Raw genomic sequence first — 24,743 nt, 5'->3', positions numbered from 1 at the left:
AATTAAATTGTGTGGGGGTTGAAGTATATGAATCTACAAGCACTGGTTTTCTAAACTTGGCAATTTCCCAATCCTTTTGATCTTTGGAATGAAACTAAATATGCTTTTCTCCTGTAGATTATTGACAAAATTCTCTTTTCCAGCTGGCAAAGTGTTCCATAAAGACACTTGCTACAGCTGTCTGCTCTTTAACTGCTAATGAGAAAAGGAATTTTTCATATTTTTTGGGGGTTCATCCAAAACAAAGATTTGTTTGCACTTTAAGAGATATTTAGATAAGTTGAAATCTGCAGCAATGAAATCCCCCCTCCAAAAAAAAACAGCAGCAGCTTTTAAGTTCATTAACAAAAACAAATCTCCATAAAATTACCAGAATGGATCCAATTTTTTATATGTTCTCACTCATGTGTACTATAATCAACATACTTTTTCATAAAATAAATTAGTAGTAAGGTTTATCTATTAATCTCACAAGATATTATACTTTTACAGCTTCTATTTCTAAGAGATTATGATAGGCTCAAAGTGGATACATTCAAGAGTAACACTAGAAAATACTTTTTTTGTTTTTGTTTACAGAAAGTGGTGGATGCAGTCTTCTAGTGAAAATGGTCAAGACAATTCAAAGGGAATGGGAAATCACAGATGCTTTTTAATTGCAAAGAATTGAAGAGAAAATCAGAGACCAACTGTAGTTCATTCCATTGCATGATGAAGCAAATTGGGTAGACTAGCAGTTCCCAAACCTATGCTGGTGATAGGCTATCCACAATAAATATTGATGAGATATATTTAAGGGCATTATCTCATGCACAGTCATTGTTAAATAGGCTAGAGAAGCATGCTGCCTTCAAAAACAAAATGTGCACAAATAGCTGATTGCTTTGTTAGAGCTTTTGACGTCTTTCTGGTTAACAGGTTGGAATATTTGGCATTTAACCATTTCCCCCCACTCATTATGAACGTTCAAGCCTTCACAATTGAAAATGCTATCTGCTACATTTTTCCGAAAAAAAATCAAATCTACAGTTTTATAAATTTCCTTTGCAGATTTTAATATTTAAATACTGCTCAGGGCTTAGCTTTTCATCGAAATAAAAGATCGATACAATTGCAGTTCAGGTTAATAGAAGAGCAAATGGTCATCATGTGATGCATTTCCTATATAAAAAAACAAAATGTGCTAAACCCAAAAACAGAACTTTGCTATAGTCCACACAAACTCTCACAAAGAAAAACACAGTCATTGTCTCTTTAAGGAGCCCGTAATAATTGCCCAATACGCACGCGCATTGTCCCCTCGCTCAACTTCCTGCGAAATAGTGAGACATTTTTTAGAATCTCACGTCAATTTCGCAGTCTAACGCCCCTCTTAACGTCATCTGTCAACCACCTAGAAATACTTGCGGTTTTGAATTATTCAGGCATGCGCGCTCACATAAGTGCAATAACCGGACATTAAACGAGCATTGCTGCGTATAGATTAAACATACATATTGTTGAAGTACGGTAGCGGAGCTTGCAACCATCCAGAGAAACACCGAGTTTGCTTCCTCCGATTTCCGCAGCTGGCCAGAACTAATCCCTTTTCTCAGACAGCTTGATTGTGTCCGCCCTTTGGTACCGGGCGGGGGATTCAGCCCCTCACCCCCTGACGTCAGAGCGGGGCCGAGTTGTCATGGCGTCTACTCGCGCGCCGGCCGAGCAGCAGCCGTGGTGCACATAAAAGAGAGACAACGTTCGCGCGCGCGCCTTAGCCTAAGGGTCTGGTCATGGAGAGCGGCGACGGCTGCCAGCCCGACAGGGCCAGCACGGAGCCGGGCGCTGGGGTCAGCGACGCTCGCTGCTCTCCTGTCTCTGCCCTTGCCCCAGAGAGTGGGCAGCCGGCGGGGGACGCGCCACGCTCGGGCGCGGAGAGGCCGCCGGACTCAAGCTGTGATGCTGCCGGGAGGGGACAGGAGAAACTGCTTGGCAGCGAGGATGCTGCTCTTCCCGGCGCCACTGCGCGGCAGGAAACGGGAGCTGAGGAACCTAGCGGTAGTGAGCCGACTCCCGGGGAGTCGCAGAGCCTGGACTCGCTGGAATCCTTCTCCAATCTTAACTCTTGCCCTAGCTCCGAGTTCAATAGCGAAGGCACGGACGAAAAGGCCCCGGCCGGTGTCCTGCTCAGTGATGAGGAGGAGGTGCCTGCCAGCTTCTCAGCATCCAAAGAGAGGTTCCCCGGCCAGTCCGTCTACCACATCAAGTGGATACAGTGGAAGGAGGAGAACACCCCGATCGTTACGCAGAATGAGAATGGACCATGCCCCTTGCTGGCTATAATGAATGTCCTGTTGTTGGCATGGAAGGTATCGAGTTAACATATCTGCTATTTTGATATCTAGATGGGATGACGTGGGTTTGTAGAGGAGCGGATGCGCACGTGTGTGTATATATACATATATGTGTGAATTTTGATATATATACATATATGCACACTCCAATATATCTGTATAGTCCTGTAATGCTCCTGTTTCCGATGCCTTAAAATCCAGATTAGAGCTCGGCCTCAGAAAATATGTGTGGTTTATCTTCTATGCTGTAATGAAATCCCAATTGTACCAATAACTGAATAGTATGTTTGTGTTTTATTTTAGTAGGAAAATACCTCAAATGCCTTTTTTTAATTTGGCATTTTTCCCATTTTCATATTTTCTGTCTCAAGTGAAATTTCTTACTGCCTTAGGGATCTTCCTTTTCAGTTTTTGTTTTATTTTTTCCAGGAATTTAACTTTGTATGATGTATTTTGTTATGGTTTATTGTATGTGATATTTTATGATTGTAACCTATGTCATCAGCTCTGGACAAGGTTTTGGGAAGATGTGAACTACAAGAAATTGTAAGTAAATACATTTATCAGTGTTTTATTATAATATACATAAAAGGGGCAACTTCAAAGGAAAACAATTCCTTTTTTTCCCCACTGATTTTTCTCCCAGTTTTATTCTTATAATAAACACTGATACATTTTAGGGGAAAATAACATAAAAACTGAAAACATCCCTACCTATCCTGTGTATCATTCTGGACATTGGAGTTGCCTTCTTGAACATCATTGTGAAACCCACTTTTGAAAATAAGAACTGCCATACTGGATCAGAGCAAAGGTCTAACAAGCCTTGTCCTATTTCCAGCAGTGGCTAATCCAGGTTGCAAGTATCTGGTAGGATCCCAAATAGATAGATTCTATGTTGCTTACACTCAGGGATAATAAGTGTCTTTCTTCAAATATAACTGGTTATTAACTTTTCCTCTAGGAACTTGTCCCAACCTTTTTTTAAACCCAGCTAAGCTAACTTCCTTTACCACATTCTCTGGCAATGAATTCCAGAGCTTAATTGTGCTCTGGGACAGAAAAATATTTTCTCCAATTTGTTTTAAACGTTCTACTTAGTAATTTCATGGCATGTCCCCTAGTCTTTTATTTTGTGAAAGCGTAAACAGCTGATTTGCATTTACCCTTTGTTCCATTCCACTCATGATTTTATAGACCTCTATCATATCTCCCTTCAGCTGTCTCTTCTTGAAGCTGAAGAGCCTTAACCTCTTTAACCTTTCCATATAGGGAAACCATTCCGTTGCCTTTATCATGTAGTCTCCCTTCTCTGAACCTTTTCCAGTTCTGACATATCTTTTTTGAGATATGGCGACCAGAATTGCACATGCTATTCTAGATGCGGTTGTACCATGGAGCCATCCAGAGGCATTATGATATTCTCTTATTTTATTCTCCATTCCTTTCCTAATAATTCCTAACATTCTGTTTGCTTTTTTGAGTGCTTGCCACACACTGAGCTAAGAATTTCAGCGTTTTGTCCATGATGATGCCTAGAACCTTTTCCTGGGTGGTGATGTCTAGCATGGAACCTAACATCATGCAACTGCAGCTTGGATTACTTATCCCTATGTTCATTTCATCTGACATTTGGATGCCCTGTTTATGATTTACCAACTTGGAATAATTTTGTGTCATCTGCAAATTTGATCACTTCACTTATTCACTTTTCAAGATCATTTATAAATATATCAAAAAGCACAGGTCCTAGTTCAGATCTTTGGGGAACTCCACTATTTACTTTCTCCCATTGAGAAACCTATTCTTTGTTTCCTGTCGTTTAACCAATTTACAATCCACAGCAGGACATTGCTTCCTATTCTATATCTTTTTAATTTTTTTTCAAGATTCTCTTATGAGAGATTTTGTCAAACACTTTCTGCAAAGCCAAATGCACAATATTGCACCAGCTCATCATTATCATTTAACCCCCTTCAAAAAAATGTAGCAGCTTAATGAGGCAAGAATTCCCTTGGGTAAATCCATATTGACTGTATCCCATTAATCCATGTCTGTCTATATCAGTGATGGCTAACCTATGACACGCGTGTCAGAGGTGACACGCCGAGCCGTTTTGGCTGACACGCGCAGCGTTTTGAGGACTATCAGGAATTATTTTTTTTTTTTATCGGCTGCGCCGAGCCTTTTCTTTTTCAGCTGCGCCAAGCCTTTAAATGTGTTTTTTAGTTTCCCCCTACCCTCCACCAATGCCCCCGGGCGCAGGGAGGCTCATGCGTCGCAGCGATGAGGCTCAAGACAACGCGCTGATGCTCCTCCTCCTTCCTGCCTGTGGAAGTAAACGTTGCTGGAGCCGCGTGGGCAGGAAGGAGGAAGCGAATCAGCGCGTGCAGAAGAGGAGGAGCCGCCGCGGGTCGCTGCGAATCCCAAGTCGCAGCGGCCCAAGAAGAGGAAGAGGCCTGGTAGCAGGGCTGCCGCGGCCCGAGAAGATCAGGGCCGCTGCAGAGCCCATCCTGCGGCGACCCGTGAAGAGGAGGCCCAGAGGTGAGAGAGAAGCTGAGGGCCCGTAGAGTGCGTGTATGAGGTGAGTTGAGAGAGAGGACCTGAATGTTTGCAGAGACAGCATGTGAGAGCCTGTGTGTGTGTGTGTGTGAGAGAGAGAGAGAGCATGTGCCAGTGAGAGCCTGTGTATATGAATGATTGTATGAGAGAGAGCATGTGCCAGTGAGAGCCTGTGTATATGAATGATTGTATGAGAGAGCATGTGCCAGTGAGAGCCTGTGTATATGAATGATTGTATGAGAGAGCATGTGCAAGTGAGAACCTGTGTGTATGAATGATTGTATGAGAGAGAGCATGTGCCAGTGAGAGCCTGTGTATATGAATGATTGTATGAGAGAGAGCATGTGCCAGTGAGAGCCTGTGTGTGTGAGAAAGAGAAATGCATGTGAGAATGAGAACCTGACTGTGTGTTTGAGGGAAGAAGATGGAGAAAAAAGAAACAGAAAAAAAGACAATATAAAAGGAATTGGCAAAAAAATAAGAAAGGGAAGGTGAAAAAAAAGCCTGTGACCAACCAATTAGAAAACTAAGATCAGACAGCAAAGGCAAAAAAAAAAAAATGTACTTTTTAGTGATTGGCACATGTACTCTTTGGGAATGTGCAAGAATAGCACTTTCTCAACGGATCTCACAATGTACGAGATCAGCATGGAGAAAGTGGAAGCCCACGGGGCCTGCACAGAGGAGGCAGCAGAATGGACTTCAGTGTCAGTAGCAGCAATCGGCACCTCCGCAATAGCCACGCGGCATCAGTGACAGTGGCAGCAGAGGAATGAGAGAGGTTCTGAGGTTGCTGGCAAAAGAAAGAGAGGGGGGGGGGTCTACCTTTAGTGTGTGAATGTGTATGAATGGGACTCTGCCTGGGGGTGTATGTGTGTGAATGCATGGGTGCCTGCCTGGGGGTCTGTGTGTGTGAGAATGAATGTGTGCATGCCTGGGGGATGGGGACGGAGTGTGAGAAAATGAATGGGAGCCAAAAAAAGAAACAGACTGACAGATGAAGTTTGTAATGCTTGCTTGGACTTGAAGTGTACGAAATACCAACCTTCAATTGAAGATTTAGCCAATGAAATTCAGCAACAAAAAAGTCACTAAGCAGGTAAGGTAAAGAATTATTTGTTTTTGCTGCTTTAATAAATACAGTATATATATTAAAATTATAACTTTGTTGATTAGAGCTACAAATATCACAAAATTATGGATTTTTCTAGAAGTGACACACCACCCGAGTTATGCTCGGTTTTTTTTTATGAATTTTGACACACTGAGCTCAAAAGGTTGGCCATCACTGGTCTATATGTTCTGTAATTTTGTTCTTTAGTTTTTACATAGTTTTCTCAGCATTGATGTCAGACTCATTGGTCTGTAATTTCTTAGATCACTCCTGTGCACCTTTTTAAAGATTGGTGATAAATTGGCCACCCTCCAATCTTCAGTTATAATAGGCAGTTTTAATGATAGGGTTACAGATTACTTGTACCAGGTCTGCAATTTCATTTTTTAGTTCTTTCAGAATTCTGGGGTATATACCATCTGGTCCTGTTTGTCATTTGTCCTATTACATCTTCCAGGTTCATTGTGATTTGTTTCCATTCTTCTGAATCATCACCATTACTGTTTCCAGCACAGATATCTCCCCAACAGCCTTCTCCATAAACAGTGAAACAAAGAATTAATTTAGTCTTTCTGCTATGGTCTTGTTCTCCCTAAATGCCCCCTTTACCCCTTGATCATCTAACAGTCCACATGACTCCCTGATATTCTTCCTGCTTCGGATGTATTTGAAAAAAGTTTCATTATGAGTTTTTGCCTCTGGCAAGCTTTTTTTCAAATTCTATATTTGCCTGCCTTATCAGTGTTTTGCATCTAATTTTCCAGTGCTTATGCAATTTTCTTCTTTTGGATCCTTTTTTCATTTTTTTGAAAGAAGTTTGTTTGGTTATAATAGCCTCATTCATCTCACCTTTCAACCATGCTGACAGTCACTTGGCATTCCTTTCACCTTTTTTAATGTGTGGATACATCTGATCTGAGTTTCGAAGATAGTATTTATAAACAGTGTCCATGAGTGATCTAAACTCTTAAACTTTGCAGTTGCACCATTTTGTTTTTTTCTATTTTCCTCATTTTATCAAAATCTCCTTTTAAAAGTTAAATGCTAGTGCAGGAGTTTTGTTTAGGTCCTCCCTCCATTTATTAAAAATTAGGCTCTGCACTAAATACATCTTGGTATTCTTATCCTGATCAGTTTCATTATGTTACACATACATAATTCTTTTTAACACCATACACATTCCATGGCACCATCAGGCCATATGGTAGAAAAGCTTCTGTTCTATTGTTTGTTGGTGGTTTTGTGTATTTGAATTTCTAAACTAAAATAATTAAACAAATAAATAAAGACGCAGTGGCTGCTGACACCTTATAGACATTTATTGACAGTCTATAAGATGTCATTTGCCTCTTTAAGTTTTCTATTCCAGTCTAACATAGCTACCCTCTGGAAATTTTAAACACTAGGTCTTTTTAATTTGCCTTTATACTTATGGCACTACTTTGGTAGTGTTACAGTGAAGAGAATGAGAATCGGACGATAAAAAGAAGCCCTTTATTAAAAATGCCCGACTCTGGCCGAGTTTCGCTCTTTACATAGAGCTGCCTCAGGGGCAACTACAGAGATGAGTATTATCCTGTTCTGTCAAGAGACTTTGCTCTGATCACGTTGCCATGTTTTTTGCTGCACTTTTCACATGAGGTTTAACAATCTCAAAACCCCTTCTCAAAAGAGGTATTGCTTTTCTAAAGAGACTACGAAAAATACCACCTATCCCAGCCCCGTACATGACTGGAGCACCATTTAATACCCCGAAAGGCCTTCACCGGCCTGTGCTGCATAGTAATTTCTGTATGTGCCAGGGTCCCCGTAGTCTTTAACCACAACCATTTTTAAAAAATAGTTTTCCGGGGTCGCAGGTGTAGCTTAAGGATCACTTTCCCATAGCGAAATGAGACGTGTTGGTTCTGGTCCTTCTTTATTTCAAATGTTATGGTGTCTATGTGCTGCTTGTTCACAGGAACATAATGTGGTTTATCCTAAATGAAGGTGATCAACTCGTCCTTACCCGCTTTAGCGGGAACACAGTGAAGTAGCTGCACAAAATGGTCTCCCACCAGCTGGTGCTCTACGATATCCGTTTACAGGTATATAGGGTATTAAACCCCCTCCTGTGATATCCGTTGGAAATAGCGAGCGTTTCATATTCGCTTTAGCTTCTAGCCCCAAAATGGTCGCTAAGTCACCCTCTGAGGAAATTATGGCGTTGTCCTCTGATTTTAATTTGATTCTTTGGATATTGGGGTCATAGATGATTCGTGGTGCCATGGGTTTGAGGAGACTGCTCATGTCGTGGTTCATTTGGTCCATCAGGTTTTGAACGGCTGCATAATACCCTCTTCGTACAACAAAGTGATGCTCCATGCTTCCTTCACCCGTGGTGACAACATACTTATGGTCTTCTTTAATATTATCCCATGTGTTCGGGTACTGTATTTCCACCAGACCCACTTCCCACGGACCCTGTAGGTCCAAAGGTCTAGCTAATTGTGTGGTGAAATTAGAGCTGGTGTTTTGTGGAAATATTCTCACAGAGGCGTTATGGAAAATCCCCCTTCATTCATTTTTTCTTTTTATGATACAAAGCCTTTTCAAATCAAATGTCTTGAATCTCTGATGCTTTTATCCAGCTGTTAAATTTTTCGGGCCACCCTCGCCATTTCACAAAGCACTGCTTGTTCTTACCTCTCTCTCTTACCTTTAGAACCTTATCAATGCGGTATATTCTGTCCTGTTGAGGGCTGATTTTCTGTAATCCTTCAGAATAAAAAGAACCTTGAATGGCTTCCTCACCATAATCTTGTATCTTGTACACTGTTATCTCATCTGTCCATGTTTGTTCATAACCTTTTTCAAATTTCCCTTTAGTTTTTGACAGTCTAACATGATCCCCCTTTTTTTTAAAAAAGGCTTAGCCGTTTCATGTTTGTTGTTATTGCCGTAGATTACTTTCCAGAACCGCAGAGAGTTTGAGGCTGCTACATCGATGGGGCGGGCCTGTATTGTTCTGTGAAAACTGTCAGATCGATCCAGTAAAGTGCGGCCGTGTTTACCCCGCTCCTAACTCGCGTTCTACTCACTTTCCGGCCGCGTTAGCCCTTCCTGCAATACACTATCCCCTTTAACCTACTCCTACCACGTCCTAAAATCCCTGGGCAACCCCTTCCGCACGCGGCATGTATATTGCATGCAAACGATCGAATTAGCTATTCCCTACCATCCAGTAATGCACGCCCCGACTATCCCTTTTTTACCCTGCCGTTTTGCCGCGCGTTTAACCTGCTAACTTACCGCCTACCCCTACCCCTGCGTTAGAGGCAGGGGTAAGGGTAGGCGGCAAACTTTCCCCCAGCCCCCGCTCTCCTGCCCTGGCCGCGTCCATGGGTGCTGGTCTCCGGGGCAGCCCCAGTCCTCTCCCCTCCTCTCGAAGCAACAAAAGCAAAAAAAATCGAAAAAAAAAGTTGCAAGAGAGAGAGGGGAGAGAGGACGGGCAATCCTACGCTCGGGATGGCCAGTCCCTCACCCCTCCTCCCGAGGCAAGGCGTGAAAAGCAGCCTTGCTCCGGGAGGAGGGGAGAGAGGACTGGCAGTGTGAAGCGACCAAGCGACTTACTTTTTTTTGCAGCCCTCCGGAGGAGACGGCCATCAGCAGAAATGGATCGTGGCTCCCCTCCCCTGCCTCCCGGCGAAGATGGACGCCTGCACGGGGGAAAGCGGCCCCTGTGCGTGCAATTGGCCGCTCAAGACGTGACATCACATGCCGTGACGCCAAACATCGTGACGTCACGTCTTGAGCGGCCAATTGCACGCACAGGGGCCGCTTTCCCCCATGCAGGCATCCATCTTCGCCGGGAGCAGCGATCCGTTTCTGCTGATGGCCGTCTCCTCCGGAGGGCTGCAAAAAAACAGTAAGTCGCTTGGTCGCTTCACACTGCCAGTCCTCTCTCCCCTCCTCCCGGAGCAAGGCTGCTTTTCGCGCCTTGCCTCGGGAGGAGGGGAGAGGGACTGGCCATCCCGAGCGTAGGATTGCCCGTCCTCTCTCCCCTCGCTCTTGCTACTTTTTTTTCGCTTTACACTGCCAGTCCTGTCTCCCCTCCTCCCGGAGCAAGGCTGCTTTCGCGCCTTGCTTCGGGAGGAGGGGAGAGGGCTGACAGTCACCTGCCTGCCGGCTCCCGCCTCGATGACAGCCTGCCGGCTACCGCCTCCATGAACTTGCTCCCGCCTTGAACGCGCGCCCGCCGGCTCCCACCAGTAAGTTAACTTTTTTTACACTTTTGTTTTTTACACTTTTGTTTTAATTTTCGCCTGCGCCTTGCTTCGGGAGGGGGGGAACCATCCACTTCCTGGTACCTGTCATTTCAAATGTCAGTTGAAATGACATTTGAAATGACAGGTACCAGCGCACCCAGGATACTGTATAGGCGCTGTATTAAGCGCCTATACAGTAAAATGGGTTGCGCGGGCCTAACCCTTCGCAGATGCAGCTTGCATTTGCAAGCAATTTAAATAGAGTATCGAGCGGTATGTGAGCAGGACTGTGCGTGCGGGGAATGAGGGTGCGCCCGGCACTGCCGCACTCTTTCTAATGCGGCCTTGCTTTATCGACCTGTGTGATTGTAACTGTTCATAAAAGCCTGAAGCACATCTTCATATCGCAAAGTGTTGCGTGCTGAAAAGTATTGCCACATTTTGGATTTTAAAGTCCTGTTAAATCTCTCCACAACCGCTGCCTTAACATCATTGTTGGTCACAAAATGATGAATGCCTCTGTATTTTAACAAACTCTTCACAGAGCTGTTTAAAAACTCTTTACCTCTGTCTGATGGTATTTTGTTGGGAACACGACCACCTTTAAATATATTTTCAAAGGCCTCGGCCACTTCATGACCTGTTTTTGTTTTTAGTCTCACAGCCCATGCGTATTTTGACAAAACATCTATCACCATCAAAATGTATTTGTAGCCTCTGTTATAACCAGACAAGGCAGGCATGTCAACCAGATCTGCTTGCCATTGCGCATCCACATCAGACACTATGGTTTTATTTCTTTTAAATCGTACCCTAGCAGGCTTGTGTAAAGAATAAGCATCTTGCTCTGTAAGCCAATCAATCACCTGTTTCTTGGTCACAGTCGGCATACATGTTTTAGCCGTCTGAAAAAGAGGTGTTATACCGGCAAAGCTACCTATAGATCCTGGGTCATAATAAATTTTCTTTAAGATCCTCTGGTGCATTCTTGTTTTTTTATATGGCTGTAAATACAGAGGTCTGTTTTTTTTTTTTTAAAAACAAAACTAAAGCCTTGTGTTTTACCTTTGCAAACCTACACACAACAACCCCCCACTGTTGTCAATTATCCTCTGCTGGGCAGGGAGGGTTGAGGCATGTGTATCTACAGTGAGGGGAGGAGGGAAGGGGTGTGGGAAAGATTCTCCCTGTCTCTGTGTACAGAATGAGTCACAGCTTCCTGCCACCTAACTGGTAACTTTTATTGGGGCATGCTTATCTATAGCGAGGGGTTGGAGGGGGAGGGGTGGACTTCTGGAGACATCACTGGGGGGGGGGGGGGGGGGTTCGGCTTGGGGTTTGAGTGACAGCATACCCATAGACTACTCCGGACTTGCAAAACCTGTCTTGCAGGTTTGATCGTGCTTGTGTTAAAAAATACATTGTCTGCAGTTCATGCAGTTCACCACATGTAGTTCCAAGTAATCACTTAAAAACCAAATCCTTGTCAACAGAATGAGCCACAGTTTTCCTGCCACCTAACAGCTTGTAATTTTTTTAAAAAACAGAGGGGCTAGAAAAAAAGCATACTTCCTGCTCTGTCATCATTAAAAGATGTCAGGATGTTCTAGGGGCGCATTTTAAAAGCATACTTCCGGTTCCGTCATCATTAAAAGGCGTCAGGATGTTCTAGGAGCGCATATTTTGGGGCTTTTGTATTGTACTTCCGGTGAGATTATAAAAAACAGCCAGAGTCCATTAATTCTGGCATCATTAAAAAAGCGACAGGACCCTTTCTGATGACGTTTTAGAGGGTGTGTTTTTGGGGGGTGGTGAGGAGGTGGGCTTCCGGTGATGTCATACCTGCAACATCACAGGGGGTGTGGCTTGGGGCTGGGATGTGGGTGGGGCCACCCGTGACTTCATGGGGGGGGACGGTTTGGGGTGTGGGAGGGGCTCCCCATTCATTTCTATTGGGGGGAGCATCGATGGGGGTCTGGGGCGGGGCCAGGGGCGGAAGGGGTGTGGCCTGGGGGCATGGTCAAGGGCGGGATGAGGCGGGAGGGGACGTGGCTATGCCCCATTCGCTTCTATGGGGAGTGGGCGGGGCTTAGTCCGGAAGTGAACACTGATTGGCTGCTGTCATCTTTATCTCAGCTGTCAATCAGTTTGATAGTGTATCTACTATCACATATAAAATACCTTAGTTTTAAGAATGAGATCATTCCTATTATTGTGTGTGCAAAAAAAACTCATCTGGAGACATGCCAGAAAGATTCTACCTATTGAAATCAGTCATCCTTGTTTTCATGGGCTTGCTAAAGGATGATTTAAATAGTGCAGACACAGTTTTTGTTAGCATTTAGGTGACCCAGCAGTTTCACAGCTCTTCAATGCTTCTGAAGAGAATCAGCTTTTTTATCTCAGCTGGTTGATCTTTCTATTTCTTCATAATTAAAGTGAATAGATAGTACCATTTGAGATGTGTACATCAGTATTCACAATTTCCTATTTCAACATAGTGTTCATAGCTACTAAAGATAATTTAATTACAGGTCGATACTCTAAGGCCGCGGTAGAAAGAGTGCGGCATTGCCAGGCGCACCCTCGTTCCCCGCACGCACAGTTCTCTTCACCTAGCGCTCGATACTCTCTTCTAATTGCATGCAAATGCATGCCGTGGCTGCGAAGCCTTAGGCAAGCGTTAGGCCCGCGCAACCCATTTTACTGTATAGAGCGCCTATACAGTATCCTGGGTTCACGGGCCTAACGCTTCACGGCCGCGCTGGTATCTGTCATTTCAAATGACATTTGAAATGACAGGTACCAGGAAGTGGACAGTTATGTTCCCCGATGCTCGGCAAACTTTCCCCCAGCCCCCGCTCACCTGCCCTGGCCCCGTCCGGTCTCCAGTGCAGCCCCAGTCTGTCTCCTCCTCCCGAGGCAAAAAAAAAAAAAACCGAAAAAGTAGCAAGGCTCGGGCCTGCTACGATAGTCCCTTCTCCCTTCTCCTCTCCTCCCGATTTCGGCGCTCAAGGCGGCCGGGTGGGCGTGCATTCATCCAGGCAGAGGGAGCCGGCGGCGAAAGCGGCCTCCGGCTCCCTCTGCCTGGATGAATGCACGGCCCCCACCGGCAGTGAATGAATGCCCGTGCGATTTCGGCGCTCAAGGCAGTCACATGACGTGACGTCACGCCTTGAGCGCCGAAATCGCACGGGCATTCATTCACTGACGGCGGGGGCTGTGCATTCATCCAGGCAGAGGGAGCCGGCGGCGAAAGCGGCCTCCGGCTCCCTCTGCCTGGATGAATGCACGGCCCCCGCCGGCAGTGAATGAATGCCCGTGCGATTTCGGCGCTCATGCCTTGAGCGCCGAAATCGCACGGGCATTCATTCATGCATCAAATTCCTTATAGGAAAACCTCTTTCTAACAAATAAGTTGATCTCCAGCCTTTTTTTTTTTTTTTTAAAATCATAAAAAGACCACTGAACCCTAGTCATAATGAAAATAACTTTGGCTCCTGAATGGGCAACCGATTAGACTGGGATAAACAGAAACAATGCCCGTGCGATTTCGGCGCTCAAGGCATGAGCGCCGAAATCGCATGGGCATTCATTCACTGCCGGCGGGGGCCGTGCATTCATCCAGGCAGAGGGAGCCAGAGGCCGCTTTCGCCGCGGCTCCCTCTGCCTGGATGAATGCACGCCCACCCGGCCGCCTTGAGCACCGAAATCGGGAGGAGGGGAGAAGGGAGAAGGGACTACCGTAGCAGGCCCGAGCCTTGCTACTTTTTCTTTTTTTTTTGCTTCGGGAGGAGGGGACAGGACTGGGGCTGCACCGGAGACCGGACGGGGCCTTGAGCGCCGAAATCGCCCCCATTTTTTACACTTTATTCCCGTTTTAATTTTCTAACACCACACTAACACCAAGTAGAGGGTGGCGGTAAACTAACAGGTTAAGGACGCGGCAAAATAGCGGGTTACAAAGGAGATAATCTGAGCGCGCGTCACAGTATCGGAGGGGAATAGCTAATTCCTTCATTATACAGCTAATTCGTTCATTTACATATCATATACATGCTGCGTGCGGAAAGGGTTATGCGTCTGTTTTAAGAAGCGCTAAGGACGCGTGAAACTGGAGACTGTATCGCTGGATCGCCTTACGCGTCCGAATTGTGCGCTCCCAGCTTGTTACAGACGGGAAATCCTCAACCGCACGTTACAGTATTGACCTGTTAGTTGTGTGATTTTTTTTTGGTCAAGATATGATTTAAAACAATTTTCAATTCTAAATATCTCTTTACTTACACATTTTTTTTACAATGAGGCAATTAATGCTACTTGCATTCTCAGAAGAGTGCACTCCCATTCACTGGCTTAGAATACCCCCGTATGCTAACTGTTGGAGCATATCTAATTCAATGTTTTCTGAATCTAGTTCTTTGGGCTTGCAGGGTATCAAATGTCCCTTTGTTTTCCAACCATTTTTTTTTTAAACTTCTGAAAGTTGTATTCTAAACCAAAATATGTTTTAAAATTTAAGTACAGGAAATAGTTAATTTGTTATTAGCCATTTTGTGTCCTGTTTATTAAGGGACTTCCCTTTTTATAAATATTTGGGGGAAATTCTTAGTAAATCTAGCCCTGTGCATTTTTAATGGCCTTTTTGCAAATTGTTGTTTACTGAAATGTTCCTAGTGCTCTGGCAGTGTGTCAGCTCACTCAGTCTCAGAATGGAAAACTGTATTCTAAACCAAAATAGAAAACTCAGCACACGTAAAGCCTCTTGATTGGTTGTTTTAATCTCAGGAAATACTTGCAGAAGCAGCATATCATTTTAAGTCATTCCTCTGGTGCTTGAAGCAATTTCCATCACCAAAAGACACTTTCAGATTATGTTCTTTTATTTTGCTTATCATGAACGGAAACTAGTATCTGATGCCTCATCTGTACTTTATTGGTCTTTTTTTTTCCCTTTGGAGGGCAATTTTCAAAGCCTTTTTTAATCTGTGGAAACGGGCTTTGAAAATTACCCATGCTCTGCAGCACAGGTCTTTATTTGATTTATGTTCTGCTTTTTGACACTTCAAAGCAGATTACATTCAGGTACTGTAAGTATTTCCCTATCTCCAAAGGGTTTACAATCTAATAGGCCAATGCAATATGGATGCGCTAAAAATGGGCGTCCAAACTGGGTGCCCGTATTCCTAACGTGTGCCTATCCACCTCTTCTAGGCGTGCGATGTGATATACAAATGAACGGCTGCATTAAAAAGGATGTGTTAGGGGAAATTGTGCGTCCCTAGCACGTTCTTGGCATCGGGCACCCAGGTAACATGGCGAGCGTCTGTTTTCTGAACCTGCTGGTAAATTGAGCGTCTGTTTTCCTAACCTGATCACCATCAAGACTTTTTTTTTTTTCATGTTGCTGCTTTCTGTGGTTCCTCTGACTTAGTAGCGCAATGATATTAAGTCAGGGGAATCACAGAAAAACTGTATTGAGGTATCTTAAGACTTAATGCCAGCTCCAGGGCTGGTGCTAATTTTTGAAAGTTAAAACGTGCGCGTCAAGTGCATGGTGTTTTTTTTTTACATCCAAACCTGCTCATCGACATGGCATTTACATATGATGTGCAGGTTTGGACACGCTAATCCCATTATTACATCTAGCGTGTCCAATCGCATGTCAAGCTGTGCGCTAGGCTCAATGCACTGTATTGCATCAGCTCCTAAATTTGTAGGTGAGAGAGCCGAGGGTAGAGTGACTTGCCCAAGGTCACAAGAACAGCAGTGGGATTTGAACCCTGGTTTCCTGGTTTGTAGCCCACTGCTCCAACTGCTAGGCTACTCCTCCACTCACTAATTTTGTCTGCATTCTTTGGGGGGCGAGGATAGGGCAGGCTGCCCAATCTTGTATAGTTTTGTACAATGAAAATTATGAACATGATTTCTGATGGAAAAATTGCTTACTGAGCAAGAAAGTGTAAATCTCTGTGGATAATTTTTTCCTGGAGGCAATAATCAAAGCAAAATTGCCAATATAGTTTAGTTTTGGTTATTGGTGCATCAATGTGGGAAGTTTGATTATTGAGGTGAGAGAGGCTATAAATATCTAAAAGAACATTTTTCTAGAAGTGGGAAAGGAATCTGAATGAAGGAAACAGGAAACAGCATAAGCACTGGCAAGTCAGATGTCAAAGCATTGATAAAGAAGGCAAAGAGAGAATTTGAAAAGAAGCTTGCCTTGGAATAAAAAACTCAGAATAACAACTTTTTCAGGTATATTTGACATAAAAAGCCTGCAAAGGAGTCAGTTGAACCATTAGATGATCAAGGGGTAAAAAGGGAACTTAGGGTTGACAAAGCCATAGCAGAAAATCTAAATTAATTATTTGATTCGATATTCAGTGAGGAAGATGTAATAGATACAGTATACCCATGCCAGAAATGATATTCATAGGTGATGTTTCAAAGGAACTGAAACAAATCTCATTTAACCTGGAAGATGTACTAGGGCAAATTGACAAACTAAAGAGTAGCAAATCACCTGGACCAGATAGTCTATATCCCAGAATGCTGAAAGAACTGGAAAATGAAATTGCATACCTGCTGTTGGAAATTTGTAAACTATCAGTAACATCATCTATGGCACCTGAAGGCTGGAGGGTTGCCAATGTAATGCCAGTTTTTAAAAAGGGATCAAAGAGTGATCCAAGAAACTACAGGCCAATGAGTCTGACATCTGTGTCAGATAAAATTCATCATAAAGAAAATCATTGCTGAAATATAGATAAGCATAGTTTAATGGGACAAAGGCAATATGGATTTAGCCAAGAGAAGTCTTGCCTCACAAATTTGCTACAGTTTTTTGAGTTATAAATAAACATGGATAAAGGTGATCCAGTTGATATACAGTAGTGTATTTGGATTTCTAGAAATCATTTGACAAACTCCCTCATGAGAGACTTCTTAGGAAATTAAAAAGTCATGGAATGAGGGCAGTGACCTATTGTGGATTGCCAGTTTAAAAGATAGAAAAAAGTGAGTAGGACCAAATAGTAAATTTTCCCTGGAATGCTCCAGGGATCTGTTCTGGGACCACTGCTTTTTAATACATTTATAAATGACCTGGAAATGGGAATAACAAGTGAGGTGATCAAATGTGCAGATGATACAAAATTATTCAAAGTTGTTAAATCACAAGACTATTGCAAGATGACATTGCAAAACTGGGATGCTGGGAATGCAAATGGCAAATGAAATTTAATATAGACAAGTGCAAAGTGATGCACTTAGGAAAGTGTAACCCAAATTATGGCTACTCATTACAAGATTCCACATTAGGAGTCAACACTCAGGAAAAGGATCTAGGTGTCATCGTTGAAAATTATTATTATTGTAGAGTTTTATATACCATCGTTCGGTATTGCCATCACAACAGTTTACAATTCTAATATTTTAACATGGTAAGCAATTTTTCATAGGAAATACATTCTAATGCTAAATTTTTAAAAAGATAACAAAGGTCTAAATATAGAACAATTAGTAGAAAATACAGTATAACGTTAAATAGTTAAGGGTAACCAAGTTATCAGTATATAGCAAGGTTTCGCTTAATGGGTTTAGACAAGTAGCATGAGTGTTTGTGATCTTTCAGAGTGGTGTGGGATAGGTTAGTGGCAGTGTGCGTTTTGGTGAACAGCCATGTTTTCAGTTCTTTTTTGAATGATTTTTGGCTAGGTTGTAGTCTTAGTTCAGTCGGTAGTGTATTCCATAGTCGGAGGCTTGTGAGGGAGATAGCCTGTTCATATACCAATGTCAGTTGTGTGGCGCGGGGGGGGGGGGGGCTAATTCCAGGAGTCCTTTGTCGGCAGAGCGGAGGGTTTTTTTATGGTTTGTGTGGTTTAATCGCTTCGCTTAGCCAGTCGTTTCGTTCTTCGTGTATGTGTTTGTGTACAATTGTTAATATTTTGTAGTCAGTTTGGTATTTGATTGGAAACCAGTGTAGGGATGTAAGAATTGGGGTTATGTGCTTGTGTTTTTGGGTTCTGGTGAGTAGTCTGGCAGCTGAATTTTGTAGAATCTGGAGGGGACGGATGGTGGATAGAGGTAGTCTGAGTAGAGAGTTGCAGTAGTTGAGTATGGAGAGAATGAGAAGTTGTAATACTGTTCTGAATTCCTCTTGGGTTAGGAAGGGTTTTATGCGTCCCAGGGTTAGTAGTTTTAGGTATCCTTCTTTTATTTTTGTTGTGATGTGATTTTTGAATGAGAGTTCGCTGTCTATGATGACTCCAAGAATACATTGAAATCTTCTGCTCAGTTTTGCAACAGCAGTCAAGCAAGCAAATAGAATGCTAGGGATTATTAGGAATGGAGGATAAAACAGAGAATATCATAATGCCTCTGTATCACTCTATGGTGCAACCTCATCTTGAGTGTATTGTGTGCAGTTCAGGTTACCACATCTCAAAAAAGATATAGCAGAATTATTTATTATTTATTTTAAGGTTTTTCTATACCGACGTTCGCAGCGCATCACATTGGTTTACAAGTAACGTGGAAGAAACAGTATAACAAAAACGTAACTCTGCATTACATTTAAAAAGAACATGAATATAGGGCAAAAAGTTAGGATAAAATAATATAACTTATAATATATGACATGACAAAGAGCAATATAATGTAATTTAAGGCAACATATGGAAATATAATTTAATATGATGTAACATAAAGCAATAAAACATTGGGGGGTGGAGAGGGGGGTATTGAGGCATATATGGTGGTGTTGAAGCATATGAGTGTAAGGTGGGGTTGGATTATGTAAATGCTTGTTCGAAGAGCCAGGTTTTTAGATTTTTTTTAAATTTGTGGTGGCAGGGTTCGAGACGTAGGTCAGGTGGCATAGCATTCCAATTTGAAGGTCCAGCTATGGAGAGTGCTCTTTCTTTTGTGCTAGAGAGGCGGGTGGGTTTAGTGGAAGGTATGTGTAGTGTGCCATTGTATGCAGATCTGGTGGGTCTATTGGATATGTGGAAGTGTAGTGAGTCATTGAGCCAGTGTATGTCAGGGTTGTGAAGTGTCTTGTGTATGATAGTGAGATTCTTGTAGTGACCTCTATAGGGGATAGGGAGCAAATGGAGGTCTCTGAGGATGGGGGTGATATGGTCTTTTCTGCGAGTGTTAGTGAGAACTCTTGCAGTGGCATTTTGTAGCATTTGAAGGGGTTTGGTGGAGGAAGGGAGACCTAGCAGGAGGGAGTTGCAATAATCTAATTTGGAGAATATTATGCCTGTAGGACAGTGCGGAAGTCATTAAAGTGGAGGAGGGGTTTAAGTTTTTTGAGGACATGAAGTTTATAGTAACATTCTTTCATGGTGGAGCTTATGAATTTTTTGAGGTTGAGTTGGGAATCTATTATTAGGCCAAGGTTTCTTACGTGTTGGGAGAAGAGGGTTGAAGGGGGGAGGGTGTCTGTGTCAGTAGTGTTCAATGTGCTGGGGTTGTGTGAAATAATAATAAGTTCAGTTTTGGAGGAGTTGAGGGAGAGGTTTAGACAGGAGAGGAGGAGAGTGATAGATGAGAGGCAGGTTTCCCAGATTTTGAGAGTTTTGGAGATGGAATCGGTAATGGGGATAAGGATTTGAACATCATCTGCATAGATGAAATGGGTGAGTCCTAGACTGGATAGAAGGTGTCAGAGAGGCAGCATGTATATGTTGAAAAGGGTGGAGGATAGTGAGGAGCCTTGGGGAACACCTCAAGTTAAATTAATAGGCTCAGATTCGCTGTTACTGATTTTTGACTGTGTAGTGTCTATTATGGAGGCATGATTCAAGCCAGCGAAGGGCGGTGCCAGTGATGCCAATTTCAGAGAGGCGGGTTAGAAGAATCTTGTGGCTGATAGTGTCGAAGGCAGAGGAGATGTCAAGCATTGCAAGGATGTAGGAGTGCCCATTGTCCATGCCTTTTAGGAGAGTGTCAGTGAGGGAGATTAGGAAGGTTTCAGTACTGTGGAATTTGCGGAAGCGGTATAGGATGTCGTGTTTTTCAAGGTGATCAGAGAGTTCGGTGTTTATTATTTTTTCCATAAGTTTGGCTAGGAAGGGTAGGATTGAGATAGGTCAATAGTTGGCTGGTTCAGATGGGTTGAGGTTAGGTTTCTTAAGGATGGGTTTGACGATGGCTTGTTTTAAGGAGGAGGGGACGTTACCAAATGAGAGCAGTTGATGATGTCAGCTAAGGGTTTTGCTATTAGGTTGGGGATAGTAAGGAGGTATTTTGTGGGAATGGTGTCGGAGGGGTGAGCTGCAAGTTTGATTTTCTTTAGGAGGGATTCTATTTTGGATGAGGAGGTGGATTCGAAGTGTCCAAAGTCATATGATAAATTTTAGAGGGAGTGTTAGGGAAGGTAGTGGAGGTGGGAAAGCTGGCTGTAAGCTTGGTTATTTTGTCGTGGAAGAAGAGGGCAAGGTTGTCACACATGGTTTTAGATTCTTTTTCGGGGATGTGAGGGGCGGTTTTTGTGAGATCTGAGACATAGGAAAAGAGGGCTTTGGCGTAATGAATGTCGTGAATTCTGAGGGCCTAGAAGTCACGTTTGGCATTAAGTGTAGAGGTTCTATTTTTTTTTTAGAAAAGATAGAGAGAAGGGCGACCAAAATAAGGGGATGGAACAATTCCCCTATGATGAAAGGCTAAAGAGGTTATGACTCTTCAGCTTGGAGAAGAGACTGCTGAGGGGGAGGTATAAAATAATGAATGGAATGAGTAAATGTTAATCAGTTGTTTACTCTTTCAAAAAGTACAAAGACCAGGGGACACACAATGCAATTACTATTTAATACATTTAAAACTAATAAGAGAACATTTGTACTCAATGCCTAATTGAACAAAGGGGAAAGCCGACAGTCGCTCAGCAGCGCATGGTTCGGAGAGAGGTATCTTTAAAGGATACTAATGATGCATTAGAATTAGGGCATCCCGACAGTGAGGTTCCAATAATTAGAAAAGTAGTCCAAGTGCCTGTAACTAAAAACTCCCCTGAGCTAAAAAATCCTAACTTATCCCTATCAATTAAAAAACAGAATGAAAATACAAACAAAAAACAAACTTTCCTGGCGTGTAGCCAGATGGACTCAGAACGAATGGGATAGTATCCGCGTGCTAGCAGTTGGAGACGGATCTGACGTCAGCACGGGGGTATATATATCCCCACAGGAAGAGTAGCAACTCAGTAATTTCCGTCTCCAAAGCAGTTTGGAGTGCCTGCACGCTAGTCAAGCGTGCTTTCCAAGACTACTTTAATCTTTTTCTTTTTTCTTATAATTCTAGATTCTACTTTCTACTTTATGTGAAAATATCGAGCCCCACGCTCCTGCGGTGATACCCGAAGGTCACTCCCCCAGTTGAGCTGCCCGGGGTGATTCCCATGATCCCCCCGGAGGTTAAGTCCTCGGTCTGGCCGAACCGCGGCAGGGACACAGCCCCCGGGCGAGGTTCGGGTGAGGCTCACGAGGCGCCTCGGTCCCAGCATGGACGAGGCAGCGGGTGCATATCCTCAAAAGCGGTGGTGAAGGTAGTTGCCCACTCTCCCCGCAGCCGGAGACCGCCTGGGTTCCAGCCGAGAAGCGTCGAGATTCAGGTGAGGCGTACATCTCGTCGTTCGGGTCTCCGAAGGAACAGAGGATCGGCGGCGTGGCACGCCAAGGAGGGTGCCATTTTGTGGGCCTCGTTCAGGTAGGGCGCCGGTAATCGGCGCAGGTTTATTCCTCCTTGTGCGTATATGGCCTTATCCACTGAGCGCTGAAAGGCATTGCTACACCGACTGTTGCTGAGAGCATATTGACTACTATTGAGCGTATATTGCTAACTGCATATTGCTGAAAGCCTGTTGACTGCTATTGAGCGTATATTGCTAACCGCATATTGCTGAAAGCCTATTGACTGCTATTGAGCGTATATTGCTAACCGCATATTGCTGAAAGCCTATTGAACGCTATTGAGCGTGTATTGCTTACCGCATATTGCTGAAAGCTTATTGAATGCTATTGAGAGTATATTGCTAACCGCATATTGCTGCACGCCTATTGCATGCTATTGAGCGTATATTGATAACTGCATATTGCTGAACGCTTATTGAATGCTAGTGAGCGTCTATTACTAACTGCATATTGCTGAAAGCCTATTGAGAGCTATAGTGCGTGTATTGCTTACGGCATATTGCTGAGTGCATATTACATACATTTGGGCTGTTTTCTTGGCCGCCTATTGCTGAGAACATATTGCGCATATTGCTGCTGCATATTATTATTATTGTGCGCCTGTTGTATTAAGCGCCTATTGCTGCCGCATATTGTTATTATTGTGCGCCTGTTGTATTAAGCACTTATTGCTGCCGCATATTGTTATTATTGTGCGCCTGTTGTATTAAGCGCCCTTTGCTGCCGCATATTATTATTATTGCGCGCCTGTTGTATTAAGCATTCGGCGCATATTTTTCAATGGATCAGAACGCAGCAGCGTCTTCAGCGACGGCGCCGCCTGCTTCAGGCATTAAAGACCTTGGCCTCTGCTCTGCCTGCCAGCTTAGGGCCACGCGCAGTGAAGAGCCCAACTCCCTATGTGCCCAATGTGAGGAGGCCGTGGGACCCTTAGGCCAGGACCGGTCTCAGCCACGATTTGTTGACAGTTCCCCAGGGGCTACCCCGGATTTAGGGGGCAGTCTCAACCAATCAGGAATCCCGGGGGATCTTGTACCCCGGCGATTAGAGGCTGCTTCAATTTCCTGGGTGGATCTCTTTAAGGGGATTCATGCCTTCGTACAGATGCAAACGGCTTCCCGTCCAGGCCCTGTGGTTCCTGCTATTCCTGTGGTTCCTGCGGTGGCTGCGACTGCGGCGGCTGCTGCGGTGGTGGCTCCTGCGGATCCTGTTCCTGGACCCTCACGCCCTTATCGCGAGCGGGACCTCCCGCCACTGGACAGTCCGGATCAGTCAGACCAGGAGGTCTCACCGGACGAATCCGAACTCCCGGACGAGGGGGACCTTCCCCCAGGGATTGAGCCATATAGAACCATGAGGCGATTCTTCCCTAAAGAGGTTCTCTCCGACCTGGTGTCTCAGTGTCTGGCAGAATTGGATATTATGGGTCCCAGCGCTTCGGTGCCCTCTGCGCAGAACCCCCTGCTGGAAGGACTTCGTCCTACAGCCCGCCATTTTCCATTCTTACAAGCGGCCCAACAACTGATAGATTTAGAATGGGCGGCACCAGCGGCTTCTTTCAAAGGGGGCCGGGCTCTGACGAGCATGTACCCATTGGCACCGGCTATTCAGGACCTGCTGGCGTGCCCTCAGGTGGACGCCTTGATTAGCGCTGTGGTCAAGCACACTACCATTCCAGTTGAAGGGGGGACGACCCTCAGGGAGCCTCATGACCGGCGACTGGACGCCATTCTGACACAGACCTTTGAGGTGGCAGCTCTATCTTTGCGGATCGCAACTTGTTGCACAGTGGTGACGCGTGCCTGTTTGTCACAGGTTAGGAACAACGCTCCAGCGGCAGACATGGAGTCAGCTCTTTCATTCCTCACGGATGCTGCATCTGACCTGGTATGGACAACAGCTAAGGGGATTTCATCCTCTGTAGCTGCCAGGAGGCAGCTCTGGATCTGGAGATGGTCAGCTGATGCGCCTTCCAAGACACGCCTCACCAGATTGCCCTTTAAGGGCTCTTTCCTATTTGGCAGCGACCTTGATAAACTGGCCAGTACATGGGGTGCCTCTCCAGTGCCTAGACTGCCGGAAGATCGGTTCAGGAGATGCCAGCGCGCCTTTCCAAGGCCCTCCAGGAGCAGGAGTTCCCAGCGCTTTGTTCCTTACAGGGGTCGCTACCAGGCACCATGCCCTCAGGCCAGGAATCAGTCCTTTCGGACCAAGCAGCGCAAGAGGGGAGCAGGCCTGGGCTCGGGTCCCGGCCGCGCCTCCCAATGAGAATCCGCCGATTCATCTGGGGGACGGAGCCATAGGGGGCTGGTTAACCCTCTTCTACCCCAGATGGGTTGAGATTACGTCGGACCAGTGGGTCCTCGCCATTATCCGGGAGGGATATTATCTGGACTTTCATCATCTCCCTTTGGACAAGTTTGTGGAATCGTCCTGTCCCATACACAAGAAGGCAGCATTGGAAGCTACCCTGGCGAGGCTCCTGTCCTTGAAAGCCATCATCCCAGTACCTGCCTGGGAAGTGAATTCTGGACACTATTCCATTTATTTCATGGTACCCAAGAAAGGGGGCACCTTTCGGCCTGTGCTGGACCTCAAGTCAGTCAATCGATACTTGCGGGTACCGAGGTTTCGCATGGAGACTCTGCGATCTGTCAAGGCTGCAGTACAGCCAGGGGAATTCCTCACGGCATTAGACCTGTCAGAGGCATACCTGCATATCCCGATCCATCCGGATCATCAGCGCTACCTACGCTTCAAGGTTCTGGGACGCCACTTCCAATTCCGG

At 44.6% G+C, this 24,743-nt stretch overlaps 2 protein-coding genes across 5 annotated transcripts in view; one reads left to right on the top strand and one right to left on the bottom strand.

Moving 5' to 3' along the window:
- Positions 1 to 1,615, bottom strand: part of ADAM10 (ADAM metallopeptidase domain 10) — a 482,781-nt gene extending 481,166 nt beyond the window's left edge. The window contains exon 1 of the mRNA XM_029574420.1: positions 1,494 to 1,615. The gene's annotated coding sequence lies outside the window, so the exon portion shown is untranslated. The remainder of the gene's footprint in view (positions 1 to 1,493) is intronic.
- A 137-nt stretch (positions 1,616 to 1,752) lies between these two features.
- MINDY2 (MINDY lysine 48 deubiquitinase 2) overlaps positions 1,753 to 24,743 on the top strand; it is a 406,879-nt gene continuing 383,888 nt past the window's right edge. For all 4 annotated transcript variants that reach the window (XM_029574427.1, XM_029574426.1, XM_029574425.1 and 1 more), the window contains exon 1: positions 1,753 to 2,348. In XM_029574427.1, coding sequence (XP_029430287.1) covers positions 1,773 to 2,348 — 576 coding nt within the window. In that variant the 5' untranslated portion in view covers positions 1,753 to 1,772. The remainder of the gene's footprint in view (positions 2,349 to 24,743) is intronic.

The sequence above is a fragment of the Rhinatrema bivittatum genome, chromosome 13 (assembly GCF_901001135.1).
Source record: "Rhinatrema bivittatum chromosome 13, aRhiBiv1.1, whole genome shotgun sequence".
Lineage (NCBI taxonomy): Eukaryota > Metazoa > Chordata > Amphibia > Gymnophiona > Rhinatrematidae > Rhinatrema > Rhinatrema bivittatum.
This window is presented reverse-complemented; position numbering and strand designations above follow the sequence as displayed.